The sequence below is a fragment of the Egretta garzetta genome, unplaced genomic scaffold (assembly GCF_000687185.1).
Source record: "Egretta garzetta isolate BGI_Z169 unplaced genomic scaffold, ASM68718v1 scaffold117, whole genome shotgun sequence".
NCBI classification, from domain to species: domain Eukaryota; kingdom Metazoa; phylum Chordata; class Aves; order Pelecaniformes; family Ardeidae; genus Egretta; species Egretta garzetta.
The window spans coordinates 2,982,518-2,996,902 of NW_009260479.1; the positions used below are offsets into that span (position 1 = coordinate 2,982,518).

At 41.9% G+C, this 14,385-nt stretch overlaps 1 protein-coding gene across 2 annotated transcripts in view; it reads left to right on the forward strand.

Moving 5' to 3' along the window:
* LOC104130965 (sodium channel protein type 5 subunit alpha) overlaps positions 1–14,094 on the forward strand; it is a 174,217-nt gene extending 160,123 nt beyond the window's left edge. For both annotated transcript variants that reach the window (XM_009644073.2, XM_035899648.1), the window contains exons 22-27: positions 737–1,018; positions 7,709–7,762; positions 9,357–9,498; positions 10,245–10,345; positions 10,838–11,108; positions 12,860–14,094. In XM_009644073.2, the coding sequence (XP_009642368.1) occupies positions 737–1,018; positions 7,709–7,762; positions 9,357–9,498; positions 10,245–10,345; positions 10,838–11,108; positions 12,860–14,094 (2,085 nt within the window). The remainder of the gene's footprint in view (positions 1–736; positions 1,019–7,708; positions 7,763–9,356; positions 9,499–10,244; positions 10,346–10,837; positions 11,109–12,859) is intronic.
* The last annotated feature ends 291 nt before the right edge of the window (positions 14,095–14,385 follow it).

Sequence of the window (14,385 nt, forward strand, 5' to 3'; positions counted from 1 at the left end):
GAATATGGACAAACCTTGCTGATAGGAAGGGGAAAACTCTGATTTGTGATAGCATGCTTCCCTCAGAAAATGGATGGGTTTACAGAGAGGTTTACAGCCCTGCCAGGGTTGATGTGTAGGAATTTTACAGCATGTCACAGGGAAAAAGAATACATTTTTTGTTAAATTAGAATGGGTTCACTGTTTTAGTCATGCATACTGATCAGGCAGGGGAAGCTGGCTTAGTACAGTATGTCTCAATCAGTTATTATTTAAATAAGCAAGATTTATCACAGCTAGAGTTCACATCCCAAGGACTAGGGAGGCCTGAGTTCAGTAAAAGATTTCAGAAATCTTTTCTGGTCTATTTTGAGACACTGTGATGTACCCCAGCCCTTTCCAATTAATCATATGAATATTTGAGATGGTTTGACTGAAGTGTATTATCCAGTAGGATCTGAGAGGCCACAATGACTTCCCAGATTGTTCCTGAATTAAAAGAGTCCTCTTGAAAAAAACATCATCCCATGAGTGAGTGAGATGCCAACAGATTAGCTCCTCAATTACAAAAGGGAAAAAATAATAATGTGTGAAGCCTTTAATGGTGGTCTGGCTCTTTAGGTGGTGTTAGTAGTTACCCACCAGTAACCATATGAGGGTTCAGCCTAGTTACCCAAGGGTGCACAGCAGCTTGTTGGCCAAGTGTCTATAAATCTGCTGACATTAATTCTGTTTTCTCTCTCCTGTTTCACCCAAGGTGGTGGTCAATGCCCTCGTGGGAGCCATCCCTTCCATCATGAATGTTCTGCTCGTCTGCCTCATCTTCTGGCTCATCTTTAGCATCATGGGAGTGAACCTCTTTGCTGGGAAATTTGGGAAGTGCATTAATAAGACAGAAGGAGATATGCCTTTAGACTCTAAAATTATTAACAACATGAGTGACTGTATACTCTATAACGTGTCAGGCACGTTTTACTGGACAAAAGTTAAAGTTAACTTTGATAATGTTGGTGCTGGGTACCTGGCTCTGCTACAAGTGGTAAGTGTGACCATCAGAAACTAAACTAATGGGCAAATGTTGCTTGTTGTCATTGAAATCATCAGCTTAAAGGCTCAGGTCGACCTCTATGCTTTTACGGGTTTTTCAGCCTCACCTATTAGGGCAATACCTTTCCTCAAGTGTAAATGAGTCATATTTAGCATATTAATTTGGCCTAGAGATATTTATGGCAGCTTCTGGTTTTACTTTGAGTTTCCGGTGCATCACTAATGTGGTCCTCTGGGAGGTGATTAGAATATTGAGGTGAATTAGTGACCATTTTGGCAATATTGTAATCCTGAGCAAAGTTTAGTTCCAGAAACAAGAAGTCATGGTCCGGGAAGGGCTGTTCATGCAGACAGAGTGCACTGGCTGTCCTGAACTGCCTGGGACTTCACTATACCCTGCTGGGAAAAAGTTACTGTACCTTCAGGTACTCAGCTGAAGTTAATCTTAATGTACAGTCCTTTGCTCACCTTCCATGGAGATGTTTGAGACGGTGGTTCCTCACCTCATTTTGACCTGCTAAACATAATGAGTCAGACTGGACACTATTATGAAACATGGTGGTGATCATATTGCTGTAACTCCATACTGCCTGCTCTCTCTGGAAGGGTGGCAAGAGCGTACCAGAGAAGAGACTGCTGAAGTTCAAAGATGATGGAAATATTTAAAAGACAGAAGTAAGCCACTTTTACAACCTTTTTCAGCAGCAAATGTAAAACATGGATAAAGGGGTTGTATGCACAGAGATTGACTGCGTTGTGACGCAGCACAACCTAATGGATAGAGCCACAGGAGACTCCATCTCCTTGTCCAGGCTCTGCCGCTGGACTGTTGAGTGATTATAGACAAATTGCTTTGTGTTTCAATTCCATGGGGCCTTCATGTGACATACTGGTAATGATACTTATTTCTGTTGTTCCTAATTTGCTCTGAAGCTTAGTGATGACAAGGGCTGGATACGCACTAGGAATGTTTCTTGTGTTGCATTTTATGCACACAGAGTGAAACAAGTCCCTCGCTACAACCTTAGACAGGGAGGTTACTGTCTTGAAGCACCTGTGATGGCACCCCTTGCTTCTGGGATAGAAACTTGCCTACTGGGATAGAAACTTGCCTGCTGGGATAGAAACTTGCCTGCTGGGAGCTCAATTCAGTTGTCACATATAGACGTCCACCCTTTGCAATGCGGTAGAGTACTGCCCTGGGGCCCCACCTGCCCTTCCAAGAGGGCATGAGCCTCCCACAGGTTCCCCCATCAGATCTGCCAGCCCTTCTCCTTCCCGGGATGCAAATTTGCTTTCTCCCAGATCTTTTTTTCTCTGTCACAGACGCCTGAAATAGCTCCATGAGGTAGCTTTCCTCCCTTGTAGAAATGCTTATCCTTATGTACTCTGTTCCTGGTAGACATACACTTGAGTCTGAGATCTTCTGACCTCTGTCCATCGAGTCTTTGCTTTCATACCCTCTGGAAAGCAGAAAGGTTAGAATGGGTACAACCACTTTTGGTTCTTTCCGTGACATGAAGCTGAACTTGCTGAGAGCAAGAGCTCTTATCTTTTGCATGTAATTATGATATTCAGTTCATGCATGCAGGGTGGATTAATTCACTTTGAACGTCTTTAATTGGATTTTCCGTTCTATATAGTGCTTTCTTTGTCTTTTATTTAAACATCCAATCTAGCTGAGCAAAAATTTCCAGGTTTAAAATATTATGCCTCACTTGAAGCTTCTTATCTCCTCCATGACTGCATAACAGATGCCTAGTTTGTTTGGTGAAAAAACTCCATCAGAGAAGTAGTTATTCCTTCACCATTTCTTTTGTGAGACTCAAGCTCCAGCTTTCTGAAAATCTGCGACTTTTCATAAACTGGCATTGCATAAGGAGCATCCTGAAGCAGTCTCTTCTACAGATCTGCAACACCAGTTCCTGGGCACTTGATACTGGCCACATTCAGCAGGTAGGACTGCCTTCTGCTGGGATCAGCAGTGGCAGCAAAAACATAACTGGTCATAAGGTGGATCTCGGCACATTTATGAAGGGACGGTCTAGTATTGCTGTTTTCCAGCTGAAAATGGACTTGATGACCCTGCAGGTTTCTTTCAAAACTGTGATCCTGTATTGGGTAGCAAAGAATTAGGTTTTCCAGTTGCAGAAGTACAAAAGAAGTGCCATAAATGTCCAGCCTGTGCAGGCTGGACAAACTGTTTATGGCAGGAAATGAGGGAGCCCTAAAACCTTACTCAGGTTCTACGGTAGGTGCTGGCTCCTTCTTCCAGGAGGAAGGGCAGGAGCCAGATGCCATTAGGGGATTGATTTTAACTTTCATCCTGCACCTGCAGCTCTTATGTCTGCTGCTAATGACAGTCTTAGGCAATAAAGTGTAAAGATGACACCCACAGAGAAGGAGCCCAAACATCTGGATGTCTTTTGCCAGACTCCAGCCGAGGAGTGTCGGTTACAGGTGCTTCTCGCCAAATATCCTCCACATGGAGTTGCATTTCACGAGCAAACTACCATGGGAACTGCAGGGGATCAGTTAACAGCTCAGCTCTCCTAGAGAGACAGGCATATCGATGCATCTTTGTGCACGCTGAGGCAGTGCGTAGCAATGATGAGATAAGCATTTTGGTTACAGCCTTCCAGGGTCCAAAATAGGAGCTTTTAAGTGGGACTTGTCTTTTGACTGTTGACATTTTCAGCTGCTGCAACACACCCTTCGAATGACTCTGAAGTTACCTTTGGATGCCTGAATGTGTCTGAAAATCCAAATGGAAATTTGTAAACAAAATCTTTCTGTCTAATGCTGTGTCTTCACTTCTACAGCATCCTTGAAAGAAATGAGAAGTTACAACTATGAACACTTTAAGGCTTACTACTATCCAGAGGCAAACTTTCTGGCAGCGTAGTTGAGAACTGCATGAAACTTTCCCCAAATCTCCTTTGCTCTTTTCCTACCTTGTTTATGATCCATCCCTTTGTTCTGCAGATGCCACTTCGATTTAATGCGTCTGAGAAAACATTCATGTGAAGTGGTCAGCCAAGTTTCAAGCTTCTCCAACTAACAAACGTGCTGTCTCAGGTTACTAAAATAGGAGACGGTCTCTGCTTACTCTACAATCAAGAGAAATGCCTCATTCATGGGGAAGAAGAGATCTTTATTATCATGACTTTTTAATTTGCAAGAAGGATGGTTCACTCTTCTGGGGATTTAACACCCTTAACACCCTGATCTATTAGGAAAAAATTATTGCTACAACCCAGTGCTTCAGTAATGCCTTTTCTATATTCCCAGAATTGCTTTGCAGATCACAGCACCTATGTTCTATAAATCTGTATTTGAGCTGAACAAAGAAATATCTTAAATTTCCAGTAGGAGTTTTGCATTTCCCTTACAGAATCCTTCCCTTGAGGTTATGATCACCTCCACATATTTTTTTGCAACACATCTTGAAATTTCAGCAATCTATTGAAGAACACCAAGAAAACAAGTGGTCTCTCACACAGCATCTGGCTTGCTTGGAAAAGTTCCCCTTAGACAGGAACAGACTTACATCTAATATGTCCTACAACCCTTTGTCACTCTGGGACTCCAGATAAGGAATGGGAAGATAACAGAAGCACTCCTAGACCAGTACAGCAATCAGGAGCTGTAGCGTTAAATCAACCCCTCATGCCAGGTTCGAAGTCATGACCGAGCTCATAAATCAGCTACAAAATGGTCATGAGACAGAGGCCTGTGTCTAAAGTTACTGAGTTACCTGATCTCTTGCGCTTCTGTAAACTGCAATGCTAGATTTTACTTTCACCGTGGATGCAAAATGTGCAAAAAGTCTGTGCTTCTGAACAAACCATAAATTGGTGCAGCGGGGTATATTTCTCCATGTGTCCAAAGATTAGGTGTAAGCAGCATTTCCATGAGGAATTACTGGTGGAAATGCAAGGGGGGCAGAGGCAGTGCCCTTGGAGCCTGCGTAGCCCAGTGCAGTGCAGATGTCCGAGGTGCGCTGGTGGGTCCGATGCTCAGTGGTGCCCTCCCCAGCAAATTATCTTAACGCAGAATAAATCTAAAAAGAATGTTTGGTATAAAATTGCCACTGCGATGAAATCAAACTGAAAAATTGAACAGAAAAGCCAGCAGATAGTGGAGTTAGCAAAGCCAACTTAAATATGTGTAATTTGCTTGTAGTGTTGGTAGATCTGGTTCAGCTTTCAGAAGTTTCCCTTCTGTTTAACCACTAGTAATGCTTAAAGAAGCATTTCGGAAATGTGAAGACCAGTATTTCTGCCATCATAGGCAGCCATTTTTACTGTACTATTGCAGTCCTTTTCTAGAAAAAAAAGAAATCCCCTTTGTAGATTTAAAGGCTTGTTTTATTTTAAGGCACCATTTGGTTATACATAAATGGTTTGAGGGCAGCTAGTGCTGTCCCACCTATCCCCATCCCCACTGATTTACTGCATTGCAGCTCCAACCTCCAGACAAATAACAAAACGTAATCCCATCCCAGGATGAGTTTATCGGTAGATAATCTCATCACATGACAGTTTCAGTAGAAAATGGTGTTTCTCTGGATAGCTTCCAGGCAGGATAATATCACAAACACTCCCGTGAAGATTTTGTCACTTCCTTATCCAGAGTGTAAGTGGTTACTAATTCCAGATAAATAATTTCTTTCCCCAGTGTTATATTTCTTTCATTCTCAGTATCTTTTACCCTCTGTAGATGAAGTGTCTAAGGAAGCTTTCCAGAAGCCCTGTGGGTTTTTAATACTCTTACTTCTGGACAACTGGGAAAAACAGAAAATCACAATACTTCATTCTCTTAATATTTATTTTTGTCTGATTACTTTATCATCTATTACCGCTATAAACCACTGTGCCTTGCAGTAGAGTCTCCCACGTCTATGGTGCACATCAAGGAGTAAAATAGGTACTCAAGAGAAAAGATTTCCTCCCACATGGGAGAAAAGTACAGGCTAAGATCATATCGGTTTGTGCCACAGGGAGAAGGATTTCTTGTTTCATCCCGTCCACCCTTCCTGAATGGCACTTTGAGCTGGAAGCTGCAAGCTACTCTAAGGACACCAGAAAATCTTTCATCAGATTAGAAAGAGAACCACAAAAAAGGAAAATATTAGAACAGTTAGGGAGGATCAGCATGACAGGTTTAAATATTTATTCGTTTCAATAAAACTGCTGATCTTCCCTATAAACACTTTATATCTAAAGTGGTTTGTAACACACAGTACCATGAAATAGATTTTCCAAAGGGTTCTGATTTTGCGGGTTTAATCTTTTCAACCAGTAGATAAAAATGAATCCAACCTTTCAAACATTATTTTATATATACTTTCATGAGAAATATGGTTGACCTCTTGTACAACATTTTCCTTTGGCTCAGTAGCCTTCAGAGGGAAATGGGAAGGCACCATTACCTCCAGGATTTAATTTAATAATAGAGAATGTATAATGGAGCATTTCTAAAACCGCTGGATGTACCTAGCTCAACACAAATACCTGGGTTTCTCCTGGGAACCACTGGCCAAATTCCTATTAGCATTATCAGAATTGCATGCCTGCACACCATGGAGAAAATTCAACCTAAGTGTCAGGAGGATCAAAAAAAAAAAAAAAAAAGGGCATGGATCTTTCATGCACGCTAGTGTAAATCCAACTAAATCAATAAATCTAAAAATGCCTCATTATCTGCTCATGCTGATTTGAAATCCAGGATGAGTCTAAATGAGTCAGAAGTCAAATGAGAAACAACCCCAGAGGACTAATATTAAGGTAGTGTGGCTTAGGCCAGAGTCAGATCTAATGCTGGGTATGTTTGACATCAGGCTGTGTCTAATCAGAGGCATAGATTGAGAGCAGGGAGTCATGTTTTTGCTAGACAACAGTAAAAATCACTTCTGCGTGTTTCTCCTAGGAGTACTGTCACCACCCTGTCTCCACTGCAGGTCCCAGTAACAGGCATTGACTTCTGCAGAGTCCCTCCTTGTTTAAACAATTTTAAAAAAATAATAATTAGAAGCGCTGATTTAAAGGAAGAAAATCCGAACAGTAAAGCAGATGGAGTTTCCAGGGCCAGGCTCACAGCAGGTGTTGATTGCCTTTGCTCCTTTCAAGTCAGATGTGATTTATGCATCTCCCTGGGCTTTGACATTGCCTCGATTTACCCCATTTTAAAAGAGGGCAGACTCCAAGCTTCAGTGGGATCCCATAACGTAGTCACTGCCCATCTGTCTGAACCAGCAGCATGGCTGGGACCCATCTCACCTGGCCCGAGACTTGTGCAGGACAGCACTCTGAGTTGTCCTGTCCAGCTGTATCTCTTCATCACTTGAATTTCTTAAGGTCAAAACTTCCAAAGATTTAATTGCCATGTTTTCTCTCCTTTTTAAAATGTCTTTTGAAACCCTCTGTTTTATCCCTACAACTGCAGCAAATCAGAAAACAGGAATGAGAGAATACAGCAGAAAACCATTCTGGAATGAATTAAAATGTCTAAATTAACATAAACCCCTGGATACATATTGCTTTAAAAGAGAGGCATTTCATTAACTGTGAAGAACATGCTCAACATTGCATTTTGAAAACTCATCTCAGAGGTGATATCAGCATTTCAAGATATGCTTATTTATTATGCTTAATTATGTATTTTGTGGGGTTTTTTTCAGGCCACATTTAAAGGTTGGATGGACATTATGTATGCAGCAGTGGATTCACGAGAGGTAAGTCACTACAAGGAAATTAATAATTTCTTTTTCCACTGACTTTTGCTGCATTCGTGGTGTTTAACAGCAACAGCAACAACAAAATACATGCAAGTTGCCAGTCCCTGTCTTGCTCTGGTTGAGACAGTTGCAGATCTTCATTTTTAGCAGCTCGTGCTGAAGCATCATGACCCCGAGATTAAAACAAATGCAGCCCTCCATTCTACACAACTGGTTTATCTATTCATACTGCAAAACTCCAAGCACCAAGAGGCACCCCCAGAGTCAGAATGAGTCTACCAAAAACCTAAGTTGTCCTCTGTTTCTTCCAATCTCCCCGCTGACTGACGTATTTCCCACGGATCTAACTTGTGATAACTGGAACCTCTTTAAAAGCATTTGGTTAAAATTACATTCTCTTGTAATTCCCATCCTCAGCCCCCCCTATATCTTCACCTTCAGCAAGTTTCTTCTCTGTAACCAGCAGCTCCAGCCAAGGAGGGTGGAGGAGTTCCTGGCAGGGAAGGAGCCTGGTATGAACTTCCAGCTCTGGCCTGAGACGTGCTTGAGCTCTGGGTGCTGGTGACTGCCCTGAGCTGGCAACCAATTCCTGCCTACATCCCATTCAGCTTTCAGGTTTCCTTAAAAAAAAAAACAAAACAAAACCAAAAAAAAGAGAGAGAGAAAAAAAAGGCTTTTCCCTTTTTTCTTTACTGAAGGAGATGTTGTAGCTCTTTTAATAATATTAAAGAAACAAGTTTACACTGGGCCCTGGGAATTTGACAGTCTGAATTGAGTAACAGGGAGTCGAGCCCTAAATGGGGGAATAAGGGGTGAAAAAACCCCATGACATCAAAGGAGTGGAGAAGTGCCTTTGCATAACATAGCTCATGATGTGGATTTATTCTTGCACTACATGTGCACATGTCTGTATCCTCCCTGCTACTGAATGAAGCACATGGGTTACGCATGAGAAAATAGGGCATTTAGGGAAATGTGAGCTTCTGTCATCTTGGTTAGATACCTGGAGCTGGTGGGACAAATCTGAGCATTTTTGCTCAGTGTGGTACACGCGATTTGAGGCTGTTGGACTGCATTGCTCAGTCTCTCAGCAAAAATAAGACATCTTATTCATTTCCACTCTTCATAAAAAAAAAAATTTACTTCTAAATACACTGACTCTCAATACAGTGTTTTTAAGTAGCATTTAATTATACTGCAATCATACATTTGCTTTTTATAAGTGCCATCAGTTCATATAAGATTAGGGATAATCAGAAAATTGATTCTTTTCCCCTTCTGGGTTCAGACTGAGAACATTTTATAGGGTTTATTCTGAAGTTGCGCTTTCTGAAGCAGTGTGGTCGCTGTGACAGTGTTGTGAAATCGAGCTGAAATGACCGTGGTCATTGCAGGTGCCAGTAGTAAACTTCAGAGACAGGTCCTTAATTCCAGGCTGTTCAACTTACTGACATGACCAGGAAACCTGCCATTTTTAGGGGAAGAGCTGAATGGGTTATATCCAGTCTCCAGAGTTTTCTTTTAACTGCATTAATATTGTGATATGTGCAGAGATGCTGGTGTTTTCACGTTTCCCCTTTTCCCTTTGCAGTGTGAGGAGCAGCCTGAATGGGAATGTAATTTATACATGTACCTGTACTTTGTGATTTTCATCATCTTTGGGTCTTTCTTCACATTGAACCTCTTCATTGGTGTCATCATTGACAATTTTAATCAACAAAAGAAAAAGATAAGTAGTGCATATGCTACACGTCACCGTGCAATTGCTGCAGAGACCAGGGCAAGGGATAGATTTATAAGCGGTGGCTTTGCCACATTAGCCTCAAGATTAGCACTGACAGAAGAGCTGCAGGAACCACCTTGCAGGACTTTTACAAAAGCACAGTTGTAGCAGCCCCTAATGTCCCTGTAGGATGAGCATTCTGAAAATACAGGCTGGGGGGTTATATTCCCCACAGAAATCAGTGAAACAGCTCATTGCAGGTGGGATCTCTGGCACAAACCCTGCCACAGGGGCACAAACCCTGCCACAGGTGTCCCCCACGCACAAACTCCACTGTCCCTCAGCAGTGCAACCTGTTCTCCTCAACCCATCGCCTCCCTGCCCCAAGGTGCAGCCAGGGTCAGAGAGGAGCAGCCTGGCCTGAGAGCTGTGTTTCTTGCCGCTTGGTAGGCTCCAAACAAAGGGCTGAGGTTCTTCTATTTTCCCCTCTCACCCTGGATCTACCTTGTGTGCAGGCAAAATGTGAGTCTTGCTCCTCCTTGGTTGCCTGTGCTGCTTTGTGTCTCCTGCCCTTCGCCTCTATGCGATAAGCAGCTCCCAGCACTGCATCTCATCAAGGCCTTCTTAGATATTTTGATGAAAGCTACATGAAAAAGAAAATAAGAAAATAGAAGAAGATGCAGCCCTGAACTTTGGATGGAGTCAGTGGACCTCTTTTCATCAAAAGTAATAGCTTTGTTCTCACCCTATACTTAGGTGGCCAGGATATCTTTATGACAGAAGAACAGAAAAAGTATTATAACGCAATGAAAAAGTTGGGATCTAAGAAACCTCAAAAGCCAATCCCAAGGCCACTGGTAAGAATGGCATCATTCAGTTGAACTATGTGTAATAGCTGAATATTTATTTAATAGAATGAATAGAATTCAACTTTTCAGCATAGGAAGAGTGATTACTTCAGATGAAAGTCACTTAGTATTTATGTGTTTTGATTTTGGACAGTATTTGCAAGTCCAGTGACCTGTGTGGTACAAAATTCCCATTGTTTTTCAATATTGACTAAAAGTGCAATTCACATATGTAGTGATGGCAGTGGCCGCAGGCCTGCAGTGAATGAATTCATGGCCCCCGTCCAAGCTCTTTTTTCAGTAGTTTCAAGAAACATTAAGAGTAAATGGGTTTAAAAACTCTATCATCCAACCATTCATCATCATCTTTATGTTTATGAAGTTCTAATCAGAAGCAGTACATTATCTATTTTCCTCTATTTTGTGATCAATCAGGAGACAATGATGTCATCATTTTGACACAGTTCAAATTTCCTAACTAAATCTTCTCCTTTCCTCCAGAACAAATACCAAGGTTTTATTTTTGATGTCGTCTCAAAACAAGCCTTTGATGTCTCCATCATGATCCTCATCTGCCTTAACATGGTTACCATGATGGTGGAAACGGATGACCAAAGTCAAGAAAAAGTGAACATCCTCCATAAAATCAACATGCTTTTTGTTGCCATCTTCACTGGGGAGTGTATCATCAAAATGCTCGCTCTGCGACACTACTACTTCACCAATGGCTGGAACATATTTGACTTTGTGGTCGTGATTCTGTCTATCGTAGGTAGGTGAATCTGGATTTTCACCCAAACTCCAAAGTTAAAAAGACAGACATGAATTTAATTAGACGAAGTTGAAGGCTTCATGCAGTAAAATACACTTTCAACATAGAATTAGATCCTAAGCCTCATTTTTTAATATTTAAATAATACGACATAATACTGCCTAACAATAACTTGTGTGATCAGTGAAATTATGAGGTTTATCACACCACAGTATTGGTTTCAATATACACTTAATGGTTCCTGGTGGTAAAATATGGTCCAGAACTGGCACCATACACTTAAACCGAGTTCTGCATAACAGCCAAAGACAGAGAAGTAAAAAAGCCACATGGAAAGGGTACATGCAGACTGCTGTTGTTTTGCTATTTTCTTTTTACTGCATCAATGTGAAATAGCCCTTCAGGGCAGGTGCAGTGAGTCTGGCTGTTCTCAGCCCTGTTGTCCCTGGAGCTCCAAATACTTATCTACTCAAGGGACGAAACAGAAAGACACAGTTTTATTGTTAATTTGTGCCTTTTTCTGTCCTGCAGCCCCACCATAGATCATATGTTAGGTGCTACAGAAGTGAAGGTCAAACATGAATCCAAAATCCTTCCAAAAGAGTTTTCATTGACATTGGAAATAAAGTAGCAGCTGGAAGATGATCAACTGATCCAGTTAGCAGAAGGAACTCAGAACTTTGGCTCTTCCAATATAGTTTCCATTTTGAAGGAAGGATTAGGTGAATGAAAAACTGTCATGTTAGGAAAACAGAGCCATCTTCTCATTGACTGATGCTTCTGTTGCTCTAAACTCTCTCTGGTGGGCCATGGAGCCTGCAAGGTCCCAATACAGGAGATCCCTAGTGCCCAGAGAGCAGCTTGTGCCTTGGAGGCCTTGGATCAGCAAAGACCACCTGGATTTCAGAGATTTGGGTCACCCAGGGAACATCACTACCATACAGCTGTCACCAGAACCTTGATGCTGGATGCTCAGGATATGCCCATAGCAGACGGTCAAACAGAGCTGTCACATTGGTCATAGCTCTGTCCAGTGATCAACCAGGTTGTTTCAGTGTCAGAGGACTTGGGTCATGCCAGTGAGCCCTCTCCCAGGCTGGACTCAGTGCAGCCAGGGACTGTCGGCATTAGACAAATCTGGACCAAGCTGCCTTATTTCTGCAGGAAGAGTTTAGCTACAGGGGTGCAAGCTCATTTCCTTGCTAGTACAATCTTAGCCCTTAGTTCCCTCCCAGCCCATCAGGAAAATTTGAAAAATTAATAAGCAAACGAACAAAGAAGTGGATTTCCAGTGGAAACCTGCATTGTTCTGATGGTGGCTCCAAAAAACAGGTCCAGGTCACCAGCTTTACAGTACTGACTCATAATTTACAGACAAAAATATTGTCAAATCAGAAAAATTCTGACCAGCTACTGTCAGAATAAATGGCTTGGGTGACCAAAAGTCATAACTAAAAGGTGCGGATAAATATGTCCTGTCTGAGTTAATCCTGGTTTCTCATTCCCAGTAGACCTGCTTTCCCTTAATAAAACGATGGCTACCATTGACACCTTTGCTCATAGTCTCAAAAGTTTGCATGGGTTAAATGGGCATAAAAATGCTAAGAACAATGCCATTCCCTTTGTCACAGGTCTTCCAGTTTGGGGAACTTTTCATTGGTTTTGTCCGTAATCCTTACTGATTGCTTTAAAGAGAAGCCTGGGGTCGTTTCCCATGTGCTAACTCACTGTTTGTGTCTTTTCTTTTCAAGGCACCGTACTTTCGGACATCATCCAGAAATATTTCTTCTCTCCCACACTCTTCAGAGTCATTCGCTTGGCTCGGATTGGCCGGATCCTAAGACTCATCCGGGGAGCCAAAGGAATTCGAACTCTCCTGTTTGCCTTAATGATGTCCCTACCTGCTCTGTTCAACATTGGCCTCTTGCTTTTTCTGGTCATGTTCATTTATGCCATTTTTGGCATGGCTAACTTTGCCTATGTGAAGAAGGAGCATGGGATTGATGACATGTTCAACTTCCAAACCTTTGCTAACAGCATGCTCTGTCTCTTCCAAATCACCACATCAGCTGGCTGGGATGGTCTTCTCAACCCTATTTTAAACACTGGACCACCATATTGCGACCCAAACCTTCCGAATGCAAATGGTTCAAAGGGAGACTGTGGAAGCCCTGCTGTAGGGATTTTATTCTTCGTTACTTATATCATTATATCATTTCTCATTGTTGTAAACATGTATATAGCCATTATTTTAGAGAACTTCAGTGTAGCCACTGAGGAAAGTACAGAGCCTCTAAGCGAGGATGATTTTGATATGTTCTATGAAATCTGGGAGAAGTTTGACCCTGAAGCCACTCAGTTTATTGAGTATTCTGCACTTTCAGACTTTGCAGACGCGCTGTCAGAACCTTTGCGCATAGCGAAACCAAACAAAATCAAACTCATAGCAATGGACCTGCCTATGGTCAGTGGAGATAGGATCCATTGCTTGGATATTTTGTTTGCTTTTACAAAAAGGGTGCTAGGAGAATCTGGAGAGATGGATGCCCTTAAAATACAAATGGAAGAAAAGTTCATGGCGGCAAATCCGTCTAAGATCTCTTATGAACCAATTACAACAACACTCAGACGGAAACAAGAAGAGGTCTCCGCCATTGTCATCCAGCGGGCCTACAGGAGACATTTGTTTCGGCGCTCCATGAAGCAGGCATCTTACTTGTACCGGCACAGAACTTTTGACGGCAGCATCCTTGAGGACGATGCACCTGAGAAGGAGGGTCTTATTGCGTTCATGATGAACGAAAACTACGGCAGGCCAATAGACAAATCAGAAACTCTGTCCTCCACATCTTTCCCTCCATCCTACGACAGTGTCACCAGAGGTACGAGTGATAATCTCCAGCTGAAGATGACGGACTCAAGCAAAAGCGATGAGGCTATAGATTGTCTTCTCTCACCGGACAAGGATAAAGAATCAATTGTTTAAATGTTTGTTTAGAATGCTTTAAAATATTGTTTACAGAATGTAATGCTGTAACTACACAATGATTGAAGCAGCCTTCTTATTAAAAATTAGTTGCAAAAGAAACAATGGAGTTTTTACCCTTAACTACAGGAGTCTAATAAGTCATATAACCTTTGACCCTGCTCTTTTTGACTTGGCTCAATATTTATATTTATATATGCACAGGAAGAATCTTTGCAGGGTCATAGCTGTTATATCAATGGTGTGAATAAGAATATGCTAGACTGTAAAACAGTAAACACAATGTATATC